Consider the following 19,480-nt stretch of genomic DNA (forward strand, 5'->3'; position numbering starts at 1 on the left):
GGGGTGGCTGAAGCTGGAGGGACTAAGAGATTTGGCACAGGTCACAGCAAGAAAGCATTATTTGGGCTAAGAACAGATTTATTAAAGGAATTACTTTTGGAGGCCATCAAAAGGCATCTGAACCTCATTGATATCCAATGGCAAGTGTTTAAGGAAGAAGAGCAGTTGTGAATAAAATGGCATAAAGAGGAGAAAAAAAAAGAGATAGATGCAGAAAAAGTCAGTAAACCTTGAGCTGCTTAATTGAGAGGAAGATGCTAAGAGGTTTTTTGACAGAAATGTTTTTAAATTTATTAATTAAAACCCAGCCTTTTACCAACAATTTTCCAGCCAGGCTTTCTAGTTTTTCAGAGCCTGTAATGCTTTCCAGATTCCTGGGAAAGAAAGGGTATTCCTCTTTCAAATACTGATTGCTCTTTCAATACATGCTCAAGACAGCTAGGCATGACTAAACTATTATTTCAAGAGTTAGCAGATGATTGTGGATGATAATTGTATCCTGTTGAAAACATCCCTTGAGGTAGGGAAGAAGTGGAGGCAGGGTGAGATGGGGTAATTTTGTGACCCTTCACTTGTCTTCAATTATTAAAGACAGGCCGTAACTGAGGAAAAAAAAATGAATAAGGCTTTGGGCTTCAACCACATGAAACATCTCTCTCTGCTAAACAAAGCACAAGCATCACCACTTTTATATGCAAGTTCAAGTTAAGCATATGCTGGAGTGCCCTTGCTGAACTGGAGTGAGAATGAATGAGGTGTCCACATACGTACGGAAGATGCCCTCTATCCTCCACACAGAAATCACTCTTCTTCCTTATGAAAAAGAAACGCAGCTGCTCCTGGGACTGGGCACTACCACCAAAATAACCAAACCCCCCAACCAGAGGAGGGCCTTTCCCTGGGAGTCTGCGAAGCCCCAGGGGGTGAGGCTGGAGACCGGCTCAACTGAGGGCAGTGCTGGTGATGCACACTTCTTCCCATGGGCTGCACTAGTAGCTCCAAGGATCCATGCTGGTATTCAGTACCCAGGGATGCTTTAGATATTTTCAGTACAACGGTCCCCTACTTCAGGTTTGCTCAGGATTTGAGATTTTGACACTAAACACCAAATTTGATGCCTTGGTCCTTTAAAAAACACTGAAGTGGGGCTATTAATTTCAGTAGGAAGAAGAGCTTATGTAGGTTTCTTTTTTTCTGTAGGAGGTATCCACTCGACTGATTCATTGAATTACTTCTTTTTTCCAGAATAAATTTTGTGAGGCTTTTCCTCATATAGCCCAGATTGTAAGCCATCCCGCTTACATGCCATAAAGTCCTAATAAATACACATCAGACTTAAAAGAGCTTCCACAAATGTCATTATTTCAAGGCAACCTACTCATTCTTCAGAAGTGGAAAGCCAGAAACACCTCCAGCATGAAACACCTACCCATCAAGAGATTTCCACTTCCTTGTTTTATTCCTACGAAGCTGCCAAATGGAGAACTCCTGCTTTACAGGCAGGGATTCACACCTGAACTGAATACTGGACATCCCCGAAGAACAAAGAGTAACACTTTCAAGGACGGATAATTTGAACTGTGGGCACCTCAATATAAATACATGTGGTGTGGGAGAGAGCATGAGGAAAGTGAAGGTTGCTACTTCAAAGTAACCGAATGGCAGTGTGTAACACCTGCATTATTTCAGGTTAATGCATGCAGTGGATTCAAACAAACAGCAGCGGCGTACCAAGGTGAGCTGAAGCTTCAGCTTTTTTTTGAACAACAGCGACGTTGTGTGCCCTGAGCCAAACAAAGCGTGTGGAGCAGAAGACAAATGAGCGGTCAAATGAGCAGTAGCTGCTGACCACCTTACACCTCCGGTAACACTGTGAGCTGCGCAGCTGAGGGGTTCATTTTGCCACCAGACCCTCATCTCATCCATAGGCTTATGACAGCAGCTCCCACCCAAGGAAGATCTCTCCATTTGTCCTTCAGCTGGATGTGCTGGTGAAGACCTACAGGGTTGCGGCGTTGACAAATCGTCACTGGCAGTCGCAACAACAGTTCCTCTTCTGAGGGCTTCCGTGGGACGTAAGCCACGCCTGGCAGGAGGGGGTTTCCCTGGCTGTAGGTAAAATGCTAAACAAGGCTCGAGCTATGGAGAACGCCACGCTCTGAGCACTGACGGCGACCGCTTTGCACAGTGATGGCGAGAGCTGTGTGTCTAATTTGGGCAGCAGCAGATGGATCATTTAAGACAGAAAGAGACTGGCACTACCAGCAGAGCGAAGGGATAACGTGTTCCTTCTGCAGCACAGATCTCCCAAGTGACTCATGACTCTTCTGCAGCTCACGCTGGCATCCCTTGGTCTTTGTGACTGTGACTGCGACTGCACATTTTAAAGGTCAGGATGTAGCGCTTCTTCCCCCGGTACCTTTGAGTTCATGCTGGCAAGTTTTGCTCTCAAGAACGTCCAGTGCGCACCACGGTTCTTTACGGCTGGGTAGGCAGGTTGCTCTTCTCCTCCTGGCCTAAGTGTAGGGATTATGGAGTAATCTAGCCAATAAACCTCTCAGGAGGGTTTGATTCCCAGGTGCTTGTTGCATACATAATTATCACGTACATGACTAATATCAGGCAGGCCTGGTGCTTAGGCTCTTGCGTGCCTGAGCCACACCCACATTCCTCCTGCGAGCCCTCATTTCAGAACAGATTTCAATTAACTTTCATCAGATGTTTAAGGTGGCCTAAGTCTTTTCTTCTCTGTGTAGGTGTTTAAATTTCACTGCCTTACACTTAGGGATGTACTTCGCTGCTAACTAGAACAGAGACTGGTTTGGGCATGTGCTTAAATGATCTTCTGCCTAATGGTCTTCTTTAAGTAGGACTTCCCACGGCAGCAAAGCCCTGGCGTTAGCTGAGCTGTGCGTGCAGATCGCCCACGTGCACAGGTTCACGTGCTGCTCGTTGTGAAAGCACGCAGCGATGGTTCACCTGTAACTCCCCGGAGTCACGGGCGTTTCACCGCTCTCCTTGCTGGAATATTAGAAAGCCCGAAGCTGAATGGTGTTGAAAAATCCCATTGCTTTCCTCCCCGAAACTGAATTGTCATCTAGATCAGGTAGTAGCTTTCTGTGCAAATGCCAGTTCTGGGTACAATGTATCCTGGCACCGCACAATTTATACCGGCTTGAACTCAGCGTGATGCCAAGCAGTGCAGGCTGTGCTCTGTGATGGTGAAATCCCACTGAGAATGTCCAGCAGCATAGGGAAACTGCTGGCCAGAAGATCCAAAGGATGAGAGTATCCCACTGCTACTGTATCCTTAACTCTCCCTGAATTCTCTTGATAACTTCTATTTATTATTTTACATGGAAAAAAGCAAACCGATGCAGACGGCCATGCGTACCGTGGGCTGGAAGGCCATGCAGGTAAGGAACCCGCTCCATTCGCCCAGAAGTTGAAATAGGCCCCGCTACCTTAGCAGCTTGGTAATGTTTCCATCTTTCCTATGTTTCTGAGCCGCATCCAGTTGAAAATAGTAATAATTCACCTTTGACGGTTATGGAAAAGAAAGACCGCGGCCTCAGTTCAGCTTCCCTTGAACGGTGAGCTGACATGTGCAACCGTGTTTCGTAACAGTACCTTTACTAGCAAGCTTGCCAAATAGGCCTGGGATAGGTGACCTTTGCAAATGAATAACCAACAGCTTTGACCTTAGAAACAGTCTTTCATAATGAAGTTGATCCTGGGAACACACCCTCTGCCTACACTGAACTACTTTTTCAGTAACTTTAAACCGAAAACTATGTTTAAACTGTTTAAACTGTGTTTAAAATTGTATGTTTATTCCTGCATGGGATGCTAACATAACTAGGTCTACGGGTCATCTTCTGCATTTTACTAGTCATTGAATATAAAGTCCTAAAAACGCCTGGCTTCATTCCATAAATGCATATCGAAAAAATGTCATTTCTTAAACATATCTTTAGTTTTCACATAGAAGCTTGTTCAGCTCCTGCTGAAAAAGAGGCCCAAAGAAAGAATAAACCAGCTCAAATACTCAAAACCCATCAAAGCAATAAGAGTAAACACGTAAGTAATAACAACCCGTTGATTTGTCAGGTTTTATTTTTAGCGAATTTCAAGTTGTCATGTTCTCAAGACTTTTTCTTCCAGATCTCAGGGCTAAAAGGTAACTACCTCCTGTTTCACAAAAGGTAAGATACTCAAAAAAATGCCAACTATCATGAGATAAATGACAAATCATGAGTCAGCAAAATTGCTCCAAAGCTGTATCAGGGAACTTTTATTTTCTTCCAGGTTGTTTTTTGTGTGACATTTGTGTGACATTGCCTGAAATGATTCCCTTACACCTCGGGAGTTTGGCTGAGAGACCTGACAATAGTCCATGTTACTGACAGTGAATTAAACACATTTGCAAGCTTTGTGTAAAGAGGCACTTGATCTTCCTGCAGTCTGGCAAAGGGAAGAAAGGAGGAAAGGAAGCTTTTTTGTTTCCCTCTTTACCTATCTTCTACCCTGTAGTATGGGAATCCGTGCGAAGATCCTCGCTGAGCATTTGTTACAGCCTTTTGTAAAAGTGAAAACACTAAGAGCAGAGGGAGTAGCTGGGGAACAGTATCAACATGAAAAAACCATGTATCTCCTGATATATATGAAATACATATATACACTACTCTATATGAAATACATATATCCTACAAAATATATATATATCCTACAGCCTCCCTATCTGATTTTTAAATGGGCCACAGATTAACCTCATTCACATCCTTACAAACCGGGTTTATCAGATCCTTAGTAGTGGCTGAGGAACAAACAAACGGAGACTACGAGACTGGTTTTATATGTTGCTGAAATTAACGGAAAATCTTCGACTGCCTTGGTCAGCAGTCAATATTGAAAAAAATAGGGTCATTTAGAAAACAAAAGAAATGTATGTGGATAGCGTTGAAGGTTACTTTGTTAGTTTCTCCTTTAGCTTCAGCATTCAGTCCAGTGTCCCAGTGTCGTGCTTTTTATTCTTCCTGATGGCTTTCTCCCTTCTAAGAGCGTTGTGGAGAAGTTTTAGGCCTGCTGAACAAAAACCCCCAAATGCCGATGACCTCTCTGTAAGAACTCAGTGAGGGAGGCTGTTACGCGCAAAAGCCTGCACGCAGCGTGCTGACACACGAAGCGCAGTGAACGGGGGCTCCTGGGCTTGCCTGTTCCCCACGTCTCATCCACCCAGACTGCGATGGTCGCAGCGAGGCACGAAAGCTGAGCCGGCAGCCTGTGGCAACCAGGTTCACGGAAGGATCTGTCAATAAGGACAGCATTTCTAGGTCAGCGATGAAGCCGCTGTGCACTCGGGAGGCTCGGAGGCTGTGACAATGTGAACGGGGCTTACGCTATAGAGGCGGAAAGGCAGCAGGTGGAGGAAGACTCCGAAAAGCCCCTAGTCCTGCCACTGCAAATCGAGTTGTGGCAACGGTGACTCTCACGGGCAGGGCACCTTGCGCCCCGGGGCGCGTTTCTGGCCCTTGAGCTGGGGCCTGAGGCCAGAGCCCTGCTGCGCTCTGACAAGAGCGGGGCTGCGCGGCTCCCGGGCCAGCAGCACCCTCGGGCCTGCTCCTCCGCCGGCTCTGTGTTGCATCAGAGCTCATCTGGCTTCTGACTTAAGAGATTACAGGCATATTTTTCCCTCTAAGGCTCTGTACCGCGCTCACCCCAAGCCAGCGCGACTGTGGGCCCAACAGTCGTTAAAGATCTGTGCAAGCTATACTTTAAGAAACTCAGATTAAAAAACCTCAAGGGCAGCTGCCCTGGGCAAGCCAAGTTTTGTAGTAGCCTCTCCTGTTGTGCCGGCTTGTCAGTGTTCGTGCGCTTCCCCGCGGTGTCCCTCTTCCATCCACGGCCCCGAGTTTCGCTTTCGTTTCACTTGGGCCCTCGGGTTTCGGTTCTCTTTCCACACTGGCCCCTGTCCTGCTGCCGCCTCCCTCGGCTACTGAAACATTCGCAGTCTTCCGCTTGCTTTCTCATGCTTTCCTTTTCCTTTTTTTTTCCTTTTCTTCCTTTCCTGACTTCACATCTTTCAAATCTGTTTTTCTCAAGTATCGTAGCCATTAAAGAAAGGGGAAATTAAGAAGGGCTGAGTTAATCGGGTTCCTAAGCTTATTTGTGAAACTAAGTATCAGCTTGAGAACCAACACAACTCTGGGTGGGCTCAAGTATTTTTTGGATCGGGGGAGCGTGCTTTCAACCGTTACCCTCACGCGCGTGCAATTTATCTTACCTTTGAGGATTTATGACTGGATCAGCGGACCTTCTCTTTCTGTCATCCTCTCCTCCCCTTCCCCCCAAATTAAATTCCTTTTTCACTCTCTGGGTGTTACCTGTTTGGCACTATGTCACGTTTTATTTGAGTCACGTACTGTTAGAGTAGGAAATGTTATTTCTAACATTAGACCATTGTCATTCTGATCCTGCAAATTCTATTCAGACTAAATATCTGTTCAAATTACTAAGCAGAAACCTCAAGCCTTCTTTCTGCGCTTCCACGATTCCAGTTTGGCACATCACCTGAGAGAGTCAGGGTAATTTTTCTTTGAAAAAAAAAAACAAACCCGTAACGACAATATGACAAGAATTGCTGTAATTCTAGAATTACTACTTCATAATGACAATGTAAGAAAATATTATCCTGGGGTTTAACCAATAACTGTAGGGATCTGGAACGATTCGTGGGTTCAGCCAGGCCCTAACCAGCAAACAGCACCAAGTAAAAGAGGCTAAAATGGGTTTATGAGACTTCTTGTGCCTATTCTTTGCCTTCCCGGCCCCGAGGCCAGCGAGGGACTGCAGGCAGCCCGGGAGGAAAGGGTAGGGCTTGACCCCTTCCCCACTCCCCACCACGCTCCTGAAGCCACACGGCCTGGAAGAGGCCGTGACGACAGCGGCAGCGCTGCCCTGACGCTAATGAACGAGGAGAGCTGCAATGAGTCAGGTTCAAGTCCGTTTGTGTTACTGGAAGAGGACCCAGCAGCGATGAGGAACGTATAAACCTAACATATGGTACCTACTAGTTAAGTCCTCGATTTTTTTTTAAATAAAATACATATGCTTGCTGCACATATATGACAATTCAGGATACGGTTTAGGCTATAACCACTATTCAGGACTGCTCTGTGGCAAATCTGAGTGATGCGTACAAGATTATTATAACCTGCGTGGCATTTACTTAATTGTTTAATAAGCTGGCTCTTTCATTGTAGCACGATCGGCTTCTGGACAGAAAGATAAGGGGGAGTTAGCATTGGCAATTTATACTTTGTTGCTGAAAGCAGTTCAGCTGCTTTGCATAATTCTAATTAAAACACATTTTATTTTTCCCTGTGTTGTTCTGCAAGCCACGGGCTTGATTCCGTTTTCAAATATACTGTCTTTATGTAAATGTGCAGGAACCGAAGCAGGAGCATTGCACCTTTCTGATTACTCAGAGAACTGCTTAATCTTGTAATTGTAGGCTCTTCCTTGTCGCAGATTGCAACAGTTGGGAACAGAATGGGGGAGAACGAGAATGAAGCAAGCCTGCTATTTCGTGACAGGCTATCCCTAAGCCATTTTGCCATCCTTTTTTCTGTAATATCCCCTGTATTTCCCTACTGTAAAACTGCCGGGTAAAAAGCCACACGGCCCTGTAACGGCAGTAATTTAAACACGAGACATCTGACAACACGAATAGTTCCAACTGCACTAGAAATGCAGAGGCCTGCAGCAGCTGTTTCCGTACTTAGGGTCGCTGGGCCGGGGCGGTGCGGCGCTGGGCCCACTCCTGCCGGCTGGGGTGGATCCGCGAGCCCCCGCACGCCGGCCCGGCCGCCCGCCAGCACACGGCCTTATCTCGGGGAACCTGTCAGCCCGGAGGCGGGGAGGTTTGTTCCTCCGCTGGTCCCAGGCGACCGGTTGACCTGTTCCCGTTTGTGTGCGTAACCGAGCTCATCAGGCAAACGCCAGGCGGAGCCGGGAGCCAGGCCGCTGGCACCGACCCGCCCGCGGCGGGGGGGCGCGGCCCCGCCACCGCGCTCACGCCGCCCAGCGCTGCCCCCGCCGCCGGGGACACGCACGGCCGCTTTCCACCGACGAGGAGACACAGCCCCAGCCGGGGAAGCGGGGGTTGCCTCGCCTCCAGCAGCCCGCGGCCGGGCGCCTCCCGAGCGCCAGCGGCTGCGAGGCCCCGGCCCCGGGCCGGCACGGAGCGAGCTGCGGCGCCCGCGGCGGAGCAGCCTCCGCCTAGCCAGGAGCCGGGCGCCGGTGCCCGCCGGGCGCAGAGGGGACCCCGGCTCAGGCGGGGCGGCTGCCGCAGGCCCGGGCCCGCCGCGCGCAGCGCCGCCCAACCCAGCCCCGGCCCCGGCGGCGGGCGCCGCGCACGCTGGCGAGCGCGCTGACGTCGGCGGCGCCGACAGGCGGAGAGGCGCGCTGCGCCCGCCCCCTCCCGGCCGCGTCCCCCTGCCCTGCCCCCGCCGGCAGCTCGGGCTCAGTCCGCGCCGGCTGAGGCCGCGAGCGCCAACCGCCGCCTCCGGCTCTGCGCGCGCACAGGCGCGAGGGCCGCCGGGCGCGCGCACGGGCACGGGCGCCGGGGCAGGGGGGGAGGGGGAACCGCCGCGGGAGCCGCAGGCGCCGCTGCCGCCGGCGAGGCCCGCCCTTCCCCCACCCTCCCGCCCACTCCCCACGCGCGCACACGCCGGGACCGTTGCCCCTGCGCGCGCCTCTCCCGCGCCGGCAGGGCCGCGGCAGCATGAGCGGCTCCTCCTGACCGCCGCCCCCGGCCGCGCCGCGTCCCCCCCCTCCCGGCCCCGGCCCCGGCCCCGGCCCCGGCCCCGTCCCTCCGCCGCCGGGCCGGGCCCCCTCCCGGAGCCGGGCCCCGTCGGATGCCCGCGCCCCCCCCGTGCCGAGGATGCTGAAGATGAAGCTGCCCCTGAAGCAGACGAGCCACAAGGCGGCGGCGGTGGAAGAGGCGGCGGCGGCGGCGGCGGCAGCCGCGGGGCTGGGGCTGAAGGAGCCCGGCGGCGCCCTGGACTGTCACCTCCAGCTGCAGCAGGTGCCCCGGGCGCCGGCCCGCGGGGGCGCCGCCGGGGGGAGGGGGTGCGGGCCGGAGAGGCCGAGCCAGCTGCACGGCTTGGGGCCGGGGCCGGGGCCGGGGCCTGGCCCGCCGCCCCCCCCCACCGCCCTCACCGCTCCGGGCGGCGGCGGCGGCGGGCCCGGCTCGGCGGCGGCCCGCACCGACAAGGAGACGGTGTACGAGTGGTTCGGGCTGGTGCTGGGCTCGGCGCAGCGGCTGGAGTTCATGGTGGGGCTGCTGGACCTGTGCAACCCGCTGGAGCTGCGGTTCCTGGGCTCCTGCCTGGAGGACCTGGCCCGCAAGGACTACCACTGCCTCCGCGACTCGGAGGCGAAGGCCAACGGGCTCAGCGACCCCGGGCAGCTCGGCGACTTCCGCGACCCGGCCGTGCGCTCCAAGCTGATCGTCTACCTGGCCCTGCTGGGCTCCGAGAACCGGGAGGCCGCCGGCCGCCTCCACCGCCTCCTGCCCCAGGTGGACTCCATCCTGCAGAGCTGCCCGGCGCGGCGGCCCCCAGCGGGCGCTGCCGAGGAGGAGGGGGCCGAGGAGGAGGACGTGGTGGTGGTGATGGACGGAGCGGGAGAAAACGGGCAGGCCGGCCTCCCCGCCGCCCAGGGCCTGGGCTTCGGCGCCCAGGAGGAGCTGCTGCTGCTCTTCACCATGGCCTCGCTGCACCCGGCCTTTTCCTTCCACCAGCGGGTCACCCTGCGGGAGCACCTGGAGCGGCTGCGGAGGGCCTTGTGCGGGGACCAGGAGGAGGAGGGGGGCTTCGGCCGCCACCCAGCCCAGGTAACGCCGCGTCCTGCGCGCTTCCCGCTGCGCCATCTCACCGGGAGCTTTCGTCCCCCTCCTCCTCCCTCTCCCGTCGCCCCCTCCCCATGTTGGAGGGGCTGAGGGCGGACGCTCGCCTTGCCTTTCCCTCTCGCTCGTCCTGCCCCCCCTCCCCCCCGGCAGTGTAGGCCCCGGCCGGCCGCCCCCCCCCCCCCCCCGAGCTGCTGTCGAGTGTCCAGTACGAATTTCTGGTTGTGCCGTAACAGTGCCTGACTATGACGTAGTAGGACTGGGGAGGGAGGGAGGAGGGAGGACTTCTTTTTCTAGCCTGCCATGCTTTCCGGAGCTCGGCCCTTTGAATCCCGACTGGCTGGGGCGCAGGGCGCTGCTGCAGCTCGACCCGCTGCCTCGTACGCCGCAGGCCGCTGAAGAAGTTGTGCGAGGCAGAAGTACGAGTGGCAGCTTGGCTAAACTTGTAAAAATAATAATAATGCTCGATAGAAACCATGCGGCCTAAGAGAGCGTTCTCTGGGGGCTTGAAACAGCAGAACGCCTTGAAATAATTGTTATGTGGAACCTGCTCCCCCCCAAATGGGACTGGGCAAGGATCAGGGCAGGGCTCAGAGGCTCCGAGGCTGCTTCTCTGGGAAGCCACCTTCAGCGAGGTGGCTGAAGACGCTGGGGAAGGGGTGGTCATCGTTCTGCTGAAGGAGCGAATTAAAATGTCACAACGGGAGCTTCTGTCCAGAGAAGAGCTGATTTTCTGGGTGGCTGTCAGGAAACAGCAAAGCACATCTTGAAAGCAGATGTGCCACTTGTTGCTCGAAGGTGGCTGTCGCCGAGGGTGAGTGGCACCGAAGCACTCCCCTGTGCAGCAGCTGTGTGTAAGCTGAGGCTTTCCCCCAGCGCCATTCGGTGCTGCCCTCTTGACGAGCGAGCGTCGGCTTTGCGATCTGCCCCACATTTATGCAACCCAAGCCATCGTCTCGGAGCTCTGCAGGTTTTGGTCTATAGGTGGCCTCTCGTGCAAAGGGGGAGACAGGGCTGGAAGGTGGGTGTTTGTGATGCTGTTCAACCGAACGCATCAGGTTGTCATCGGGTACTTAACAGAAAAAGGCACAAAACAGTAAGGGTTGGGGGCTTGGGGTTTTGTTTCTAAGTTTGCTTGCAGTGCTGGCCAATTCAGCCACTCCTAGGACACTGTTTTATGCAAGGCATGGCTCCTTCTTCTGTCTGGTGAAGACGGGACATGCTCTTGAGGAGTACTTGGAGGAGGTAGGGATGAATTTCTAAGCCTTCAAATACATTAAGTACATGCTTGTATCATTTCAAGGCCAAAGCACACTTGGTAAGTCATAAACTAGCAGGTAGATGTTACGGTACCGAAACCATAATGAATTTGTAGCGTAAGTCCAAAAAGTGTGTATTTTGGCCCATTGACCTGCATCAAGCCTAGCTCTATCCCAGAATGAATCCTGGAAGCCCATCTTTAGGGGGAGAAGATCGAGTCACAGGAAGTGGTAAGGCTGGACACTCTTCTTGCTGGGTTTGGTTTAGAGTGCTGATAAGTGGAAGCACGCTTCCCGCCTGAGGCTGGCCCATCGGCCGTAGCGGCTCAGTCTGCCCCACCACATGCATGAGGAGACCAGGCTCTCAGGAACTGCTGGACTTGCAGTCTGTTTTGTGCAGCGTTCTGGCTTCGGCGTAAAAGCAGCCTTCCAAGTTGTGGTGGTTTCGTTTACTCGGGGAACACTGAGACCCGAGTCAGCTTGGCTGAACATGCACATCACATATTCCCGAGTCCACGCAGGACTGAAACGGCATCCCTTCCCTAGGCTTTCCCAACCCTTTCTTCATGGTTGAATTGTAAATACAGCAGAGCCTCTTCTGGGAAATAATGGCTGACAGGGAACACAGGAATTGATGGGTTCTGCTGAGTATTTTCAGTTTGCGTTCCCAGGGGCGGTGGGACCCTCGCAGAAAGACACTGGAGGGAACGGAGCTAGTAGCGCAGCTAGAGACTTCCCTGGCAAAATGCAGCTGTACTGTTAAATTGGACTTGATTTAAAATCCTGTCAGATGTCCGCAGGCTTTTTACCCCCCTTTGCTCTCTGAAATTTAAGTGCCTTTAGGGCTCTGCATTTGTGAACTGAAACGGTTCGTAAAGACCTCTGAATTTTTCCTTCGGCTGGCCTCGGGTCGGGAGGGCTGGGCTTTCTCTGTGGTTATAACCGCTCTGTGGCCAAGCAGGCAGCAGCCGTGCAGCAGAGGCAGCTTCACCTCCCGCCCTCGGGATGCTGGCGATGCCCTGCGCCCTTCCAGCCTGCCCCGGCCTGGGCCGTGCCCCCGGGGCCCGCCCGCCTCGCCGCCGCGCCTCGGGGCGGCAGGGGAAGAGCCCGGAGCAGGCGGTTCCTGTCACGTTTTGCAATGGCCGCACCCGGGAGAAGGACGTGAACTTTCTCCTCCCCCGTTAAATAGGGACAGCCGGGTTCTGCCGGGGCGGAAGGACCGATGGGGGGGCGGACCCCAACTCAAAGAGCACCGTGGCGGCCCGTTGGTCTCTCCCCTGTCCCGGCCCGAGAACGGCCGGGGGGGCGGGGGTGACCTCTCGCTTTGTTTGCGGCGAGAACGGATCGATCATGGCGCCTCCCCGCCCCGCCAGGGCACAGCCCCTGCTCCCCTCCGCCCTCCCCCGCCGTGCCAGCGGGGGCGAAGGGGCCGGTCCCCGCCGAGCCGCCCGGCCAGAGACCTCCCCGGGCGGGGATGCGGTGACTGCTGGCCACCGCCGCTTCCCGCCCCCGTTCAAGATGGCGGCGGCGGAGCCTGCGCTCCTGGTCACGTGCCCCCAGGGCGGTTTCCTCTCCGTCCCGCGGCGGGGGGGGGGAGGCGCCCGCTGTTGCATAACGGGGAGGGTCTCGGCCGTCCCGCGCCGACGTAGCGGCGCGTGGGCCCAATCACGCGCCGGTCCCGCCGCCCCCGGAGGTTGGCGGGGGCCCGCGCTCCCGGCCGCCCAATGGGAGGGCGGTGTGCCGGCGCGTGCCGCCCGCTGCCGTGGGGCGGGAGCGGCCCGCGGGCGCTCGGGCCCGCCCGGGCCCTGGCGTGAGGAGCCGTCCCTGCCCGCAGCGGGGTGCCCCGCGGCCCTCCGCCGAGGGGGGGCGCCTGGGCCGCGGGGGGAGCCCGGCGTCTTTGCGGGAAGGGTTTGCCGCAAGCACGGCCTGTCTCGAGAGGGGCTGTGGCGTGCCCGGTTTATCGAGCAGGTAAACGGCAAGAGAAGTTCTGTGCTGAGAGGCTGCCAGCTCAGCCCTGGTCTTCCCTTCCGTAACGCTCCCGGGCTTTCTCAGCTCGTGTCTTCTGAACAGTCTGAAGGTGGTAGGAGAGCTGTTGTTCACGTGACCTGTGAAATAATATGGCCCGATGGCAAGCAACGGTGATGAGAAATCAGCCGACAGAGGTGATGGAGTTCAGACTGGAATTGAACCAGGTAGTTGATTTGTCAAGTTGAGACTCTGAATTCCTTAGGGCAAGGACTACGTTATTGCATGTGGCACATCTAACAGAATGGCTTGGTTTGAGGTTTCAAGGCGCTGTAACGTGTAGCTATAATGAGGAGCAGAACTTGAGAGGTTCGCCTACAAAGAATTTGTGGGTGATCTACTAGAACATAAAGCAGTTTGCTTTTTCCCATGATTGGGATTATGATTTCTGGATAGGATCCGTGCCGTCTGATACGACTGAGCTCACATTAAAGTTGCTTCTTGACAAAGGATTAACAGAATTGTTGATCTTTTTGGTCTTCTATTTTAATGATCTTTTAAAAACTTAATGTTTCTTAGTGATACTTTTTAACAAATTTAGCTGGAAATGGCTGATAAATTCAAAAGTTGTAGGAGATAGGACTGTTGGGGTGGGATGAGAAGAGGTAGGATTGCCTTATAATTGCATAAACTTTGTTTCTTTAAGAAAGTATTCTGAAATACTTTTTTACTTAAGGTAGAAACACTTGATACTACTTGCAGATTTTTAAATGAAGATGTAGTTTATAATAACACCTTTTGGAAAAAAAGTCATTGGTACATTAAGCTGTGCAGAATATGAACTTTGAGTCGAAAGTTGAAGTATAAGACTAAATCAGCAGCATTCACATCTGTAGTCATGAAACAAGCATTAGTGTGCAAAGAGTCTGCTGAGACTACTATATACATTAGTTTAAGTAACAGAACGCATAGCTTAATTCTCGTGTTGATTATATTTGTTTAACAAGTGCGTCGGTATCAAAGCTGTTTGACTTTATCGCTTACCTTGCTCCATCCCATCCAAGACCTGAGATCAGAATGCTGAAATACTGAAGGAGGTCTGAATATGTGCTAGCATAATAAATGTGGCTTGTGTTAGACGCTAGGACATGTAATCAGGCATACTTGAGCGTAATAGAACTAAGGTTCTCTTGAAATAAGCAATCTCCTGGAGATAATGGTTTGCTGAATAGTATTGTAATTAGCTGGCTGGAGGATTCTTTACAGAAAAAGTCTCTGCTTACAAACAAAGGGAAAGTTTCTATTTACAGAGTATTTTTCTTAGTAGGCTTCTATTTATAGGATATTTTGTCTGCAGATTAGAAGAGTGCTTTTATAATTGATCTTCAGTGACTTGCAGCAGAACAAGGTAGTAGAACTTAATTTTAGAATCTGAGAGCTCTGTCTGTGGAAACAAAAATACAGGCAATCCCATTTTTAAGCTGCAGTGTACTCTTTTTAGTGTCATAGAATTGAGTATAAGGAAAAGTGTGTCTTCAGAGTCTGGTTTAAATAAGAGAGAGAAAGATAAAAAATGTCATTTTACTCGTGGCAAAGATCTTCTAAATGGTGGTATGCTCCAGGAAAATACGAATGTTTTACAAGTTTTGCATGCTGAGATAAAAAGTATTCTGGCTCCCTCAGTGAACCTAACCCTTGTCTCTGAACAGGAATTTCTCTGACTCCAAACAGAAGTTAGGGACTTCCAGAAACATTACTGGAAGTCTTCTGGAAAGGAAGTCATAAGTAGATAAAAGACAATGCCTAAAATGAAAGACTTCTGTCTATAAACATGCATGCTAATGCTCCAGGAAATTGCGGAGTAAAACCTTTCACTGCTCTCAGTTGTTTTAGTCATCTAGTTCTATATATGAGGTGTTAGGACAAGGCAAGTTTGTAGCCTTGCCCAGTCCCTTTATACCAGGGTTAATCAGCCTCTCGCTGTTTTCCATGCCAGTTTCTTCTCCAACGTATTAAATGAGCACTGGGGGCATTGAAAAATATACCCATGACTTCCTAATGTTTGTGCTTAAGATGAGTGTTGTTAAGCTGTGGTCCAGTTTTCAGTGTTGCCCAGTGTAGACTTATTTGTAGACAGCAGGATCTCACTGGGCTTGGAGTACCGAGGACTCTGAGCTCTTTTTCCTAAAGAGCTGCAGAAAAGGATGCAGACAGCAGCAGTAAGACAGCTGTATCCATGAAACCACTGAAGTCTGCAGGATTCTGCCTACTTAAATCTCTGTCACCTCATTTACTTGCCAATATTGGTGTCTAGCCGTAGCTGCCCTAGAAAACAGTACAGTTGATTCTGCATTAACTATAATTAATACTAAATGTCTACTTTTCCTCCGAGACTTAGGGAATTTCTGTAGTATCCTACAAGTCTAAGGGTTTATACTTTCAGAGACCGAAGCTTACAGAGGACAAGCTCAGAGATCTGGCTGGAAGCTGCATTCCTTCATGAGCTTCTTGCCTTTCCTCAACCTCTTCACCTTGTCCTTTTTGGGAGAAGAAAGTAAAAATACTTTTAAAAGTGAAAGGAGATGTAATGCCTTGGGAAGTGTCTTAAGAGTGAGAGAGAACATGACAGAGAGATTTTCTGTTATTCGGAACTGCCATACATGAAAGAATACTTTTAAACTATGCTGCTTAGACCTCTTGAGTTCAAGAATTGGACAAAATGACACATTACCCTCTGCCGGTAGTTAAAAGTAGTAACGAAGGCGTCGTCTCTTCTCAGTACTGATTGTACTTCAGTGACCCACTCTTAAGGGGCAAATGTTTTTTAAATCTTTCCGGTGAGAATATTTTTTTGTATCAATCTGAACTAATACATTCAAGTTGTTTTCTTCTTCTTCACTCAACAGACCGTTGTAACAGGACTGAAGTTATACAAAGGTGTTGGATGAGCAACCAACTTGGCAACGCAGTAACATCTGAACTGTTGCATTGCTGCCTTTAGCTTCCAAGTTCTCTACTTGAGCTAGGTTGGACTGAAGCTGTGGTTTAAGTCCAGTTAAAAGCTCAGATGCAGATGAGACTTAGAGGCAGAACATGCGGCATTTCTAGCGAACACAAGGTGCGGTATTCCCCCAGCATTGTAAATCATTGCTGTAGCTGACATGTCTGGTACTTCAAGTATAATTGCCACAGGCCTTGGTAGCTGAAGTTGTTAATGCTGCGTAAGAGGTTGGTATGCCCTTTGTCTCAAAATTGTCATGACTTCACAGTGCTACAAGTTAGTCAATATGTGATTGCTGAAGCTGTCATATGGTGTGCTTTTCCTCCCTGAGTCAGCTGATGTTTTTTCAAAAGGTTTCTGTCTCCCTCATAGTGTTTTGTTGCTGCCTCTCACAAGTGAGCTCTTAAAATAGTTTCGCTAAACAAATATGCCTTAAAGTACTCTTGGGCAACTATGCATTCTCTCTGCGCAGTCCACCTTACTAGATATGAGTTAATAGAGCAGTTGCACGTTATCCATTTGAACCGTACATTCAGGCAGTCAGGCTTTTATTTCGCATATTATGGGATTTTATGTCTGGTCAGAGAACCACAAAATGACTGAGGTTGGCTGGGACCTCTGGAGGTTGTCTTGTCCACCACCTCCCCTGCTCAAGCAGGGCCACCTACGGCTGGTTGCCCAGGACCATGTCCAGGCAGCTTTTGAATATCTCCAAGGATGGAGACTCCACCACCCCTCTGGGCAACCTGTGCCAGTGCTTGGTCACCCTCACAGTGAAAAAGTGTTTCCTGATGTTCAGAGGGAACCTCCTGTGTTTCAGTTTGTGCCCACTGCCTCTGGTCCTGTCACTGGGCACCACTGAGAAGAGCCCAGCTCCATCCTCTTTTACCCTCCCTTCAGACGTATGTATATGCATTTTTGTATGTATAGGTCCTTTTCTGCAAAGCTGCTTTCTAGCTGGTTGGGCCCCAGCTTGTGTGGTGCCTGTAGTTGTTCCTCCCCAGGTGCAGGACTTTGTGCTTCCCCTTGTTGAACTTCATGAGGTTCCTGTCAGCCCCTTTCTCCAGCCTGTGATTCTATGTGGAATAAGCGTTGTTGTTCTGGAGGTTGATTCTGCATGTGAAAAGATAAGTTAACAAGGAAGCATTTAAGTTGTTTGTTGGCTGTGGCCAAAAGAGAGATCACCTGGTAGATCTTTGTGGTCTTAGATCTTGAGGCCGAGTCTGTTCTTAGTCTTGTAGGACAGCTCTCTGCATCTCAAATCAATCGGACAGTGCCATTGCATAGTTCAAAGCTTGCAAACTGAAGCGTAACTTTGCAGCAATGTCAGGTGGGCAATTGTCTTCAGTCTTGATCTTGCATTTGGCTAGCAGCTTGTCCAAGACAGCAGTGGATTTGTTTCATGGGAGGCAATCTGTTGCATCAACAGTTGTCAACATTAAACAGATTTTGAAGCATTGCTGCCTTGTATGTTTGCATTTGTGAGTCTTAAATGCACGTGCTGGATTTCCGTTTAAGTGTAAGATGGCATGAATGTTCTATCCCTATATCCAAGCAACAAACAGCAAGAATTAGGTGATGGGGGCAGATCAAGTCTTGAGTAAGGCTGCTTCCTTGCTGCTGTTGTCATCAAGAGAGGGTTCAGCAGCACACAAGTACGCATGCAGTTTCAGCTGATTGTTGCTTCTGAAGAGGTGATATTTAGCCTTTGTGCTAACATAGCTGTGTAGCTACGTATCTGCGGATCACAGTTGTGAAGCAATACAGGTGGTAGCTTGTAAGGATTGTTTTAAGCAAATTGTGGCCTTGGTCTTGTAACGGGCACCACATCTATTAATGATTATTCTGACATCACTCAAATTTCTCTAAGGTGCAGATGCTGTAGTTGATAACGCATGATCATGAGTTAGACCTTGATTCTTCCAAGATGCCTTCTTTCATCTGGTTTTGTTTGCCAGTTCCCACTTGTACATGAATGAAAGAGCTGTGCCAGTTTACATCTGCACAGCCTGCAAAGCTAAGTAGTGCTGTCCCTAACAGCACATTTACTGAAGTCTTGCAGAAAAATAAGCTTTCATATTTGGGCATGTAGAACTAATCAAGCTGTCCAGCTGCTGTAAGCAGGTTTCCCTTGTTAGTGTTCATCAGAGCTGACGCATGAATAGTTCTTTTATGAAAGTGCAATGCAAACATCAGAAGACTTATGTGCATCAATCACTTGCTCATGATGATTAGTAGGCTATCCGATAACAGATTTCATTACGTATTGCCAAACCAATACCAGCATGACATTTTTAATAGAAGGCTGAGTCTGAACATGTGTCATGTGTAGACTAGCTGAGATTTGCTCAGTTAGTTATACAGAGTAACGTCCTTCCGAGCAGGATGGCTCTCCACTTTAGATATTTGGGGCTTGTCTTTACAGTCATGGGAAACATCTCAAGCGATAGGTGGTTTTTTTTTTTTTAATATGATACTTGCTTTCAACCATACGAGGAAAGATGTCTTGGATACAAAACTCTGGTGTAGATTGTGAGAGCAGACAATTTTTAGAGCGCTCTCTTAGCTCATTTCACTTTCCAGGAGAAATGTAGTTAATCCTCTAGCCCATCCCAAAGGTCTGTGTGATTACCAAATTAATTATCTGGCAACTGGTTTGGGGCCACCCACATTTCTTGCTTCACTATACTTTAGTCATTAGCAGCAGCACTATGAGCTGCAGTGAACCCTTACATGTGAAAGCCTTACAGTGACAAAGGCGTATGCAAGAATTAACCTTACACTTGCATGTGTTGTGTGAATCCATTTTATTTCTTGACAGGAAATGACTAGCACAATTAGCGCTACACAGCATGACCATCGACAGGAATTCCTCGGCAGCATAGTCAGTTTTAAAGGACTCGTGTTTGTGGTGTGACTGGCACCAGGTAGCAACCCATGATGTCGCTCTTAATATTCATTAGCCCTCCGGACTGCCTAGACTTTCCAGTCACTTGCGTGCCAGAGTTGTCTGCTCTGACAATGCCGCTTGTGTTTTGGTTACTTGTGAGTGTTTGATGTAGGACTGTCGTAGTAGTTAACACCAAATGTGAAGAGTTGTAATGCAGCTTAAGATAGGATCTGGAGCTGGCACAGAGGCAGCCCTTGCAGGCTGTAAGCTGTAAGGTAAAGCTATGACTGCCCTGGATTACCCTATGGTCTACCTCCTGCGTTCCACTAGGTATTGTGAAAGCTGTCAGTCACAGAATACGTGCAGTACATATTATGGGTTTGACTTTCTAGGTGAAGAATTTTTCAAGTGAATAAATTATGAACTTTTTTACAGTTATGATGATTTATAAAATC

The 19,480-nt window shown here is 50.6% G+C and overlaps 1 protein-coding gene across 8 annotated transcripts in view; it reads left to right on the top strand.

The window, feature by feature from the left end:
- Positions 1 to 8,842: 8,842 nt before the first annotated feature.
- Positions 8,843 to 19,480, top strand: part of ZCCHC2 (zinc finger CCHC-type containing 2) — a 44,067-nt gene continuing 33,429 nt past the window's right edge. For 7 of the 8 annotated variants that reach the window (XR_015705665.1, XR_015705667.1, XR_015705673.1 and 4 more), the window contains exon 1: positions 8,843 to 9,898. Coding sequence is in view for 4 of the 8 variants with exons in the window: in XM_009475477.2 (XP_009473752.2) it covers positions 8,945 to 9,898 (954 nt within the window). In the remaining 4 variants the exon portion in view is untranslated. Of the gene's footprint in view, positions 9,925 to 12,943; positions 12,958 to 19,480 lie in introns of all 8 variants that reach the window. The other variant, XM_087761811.1, reaches the window with a different exon arrangement.

The sequence above is a fragment of the Nipponia nippon genome, unplaced genomic scaffold, assembly GCF_047370975.1.
Source record: "Nipponia nippon isolate SJK-2023a ecotype South Korea unplaced genomic scaffold, ASM4737097v1 scaffold_1, whole genome shotgun sequence".
Lineage (NCBI taxonomy): Eukaryota > Metazoa > Chordata > Aves > Pelecaniformes > Threskiornithidae > Nipponia > Nipponia nippon.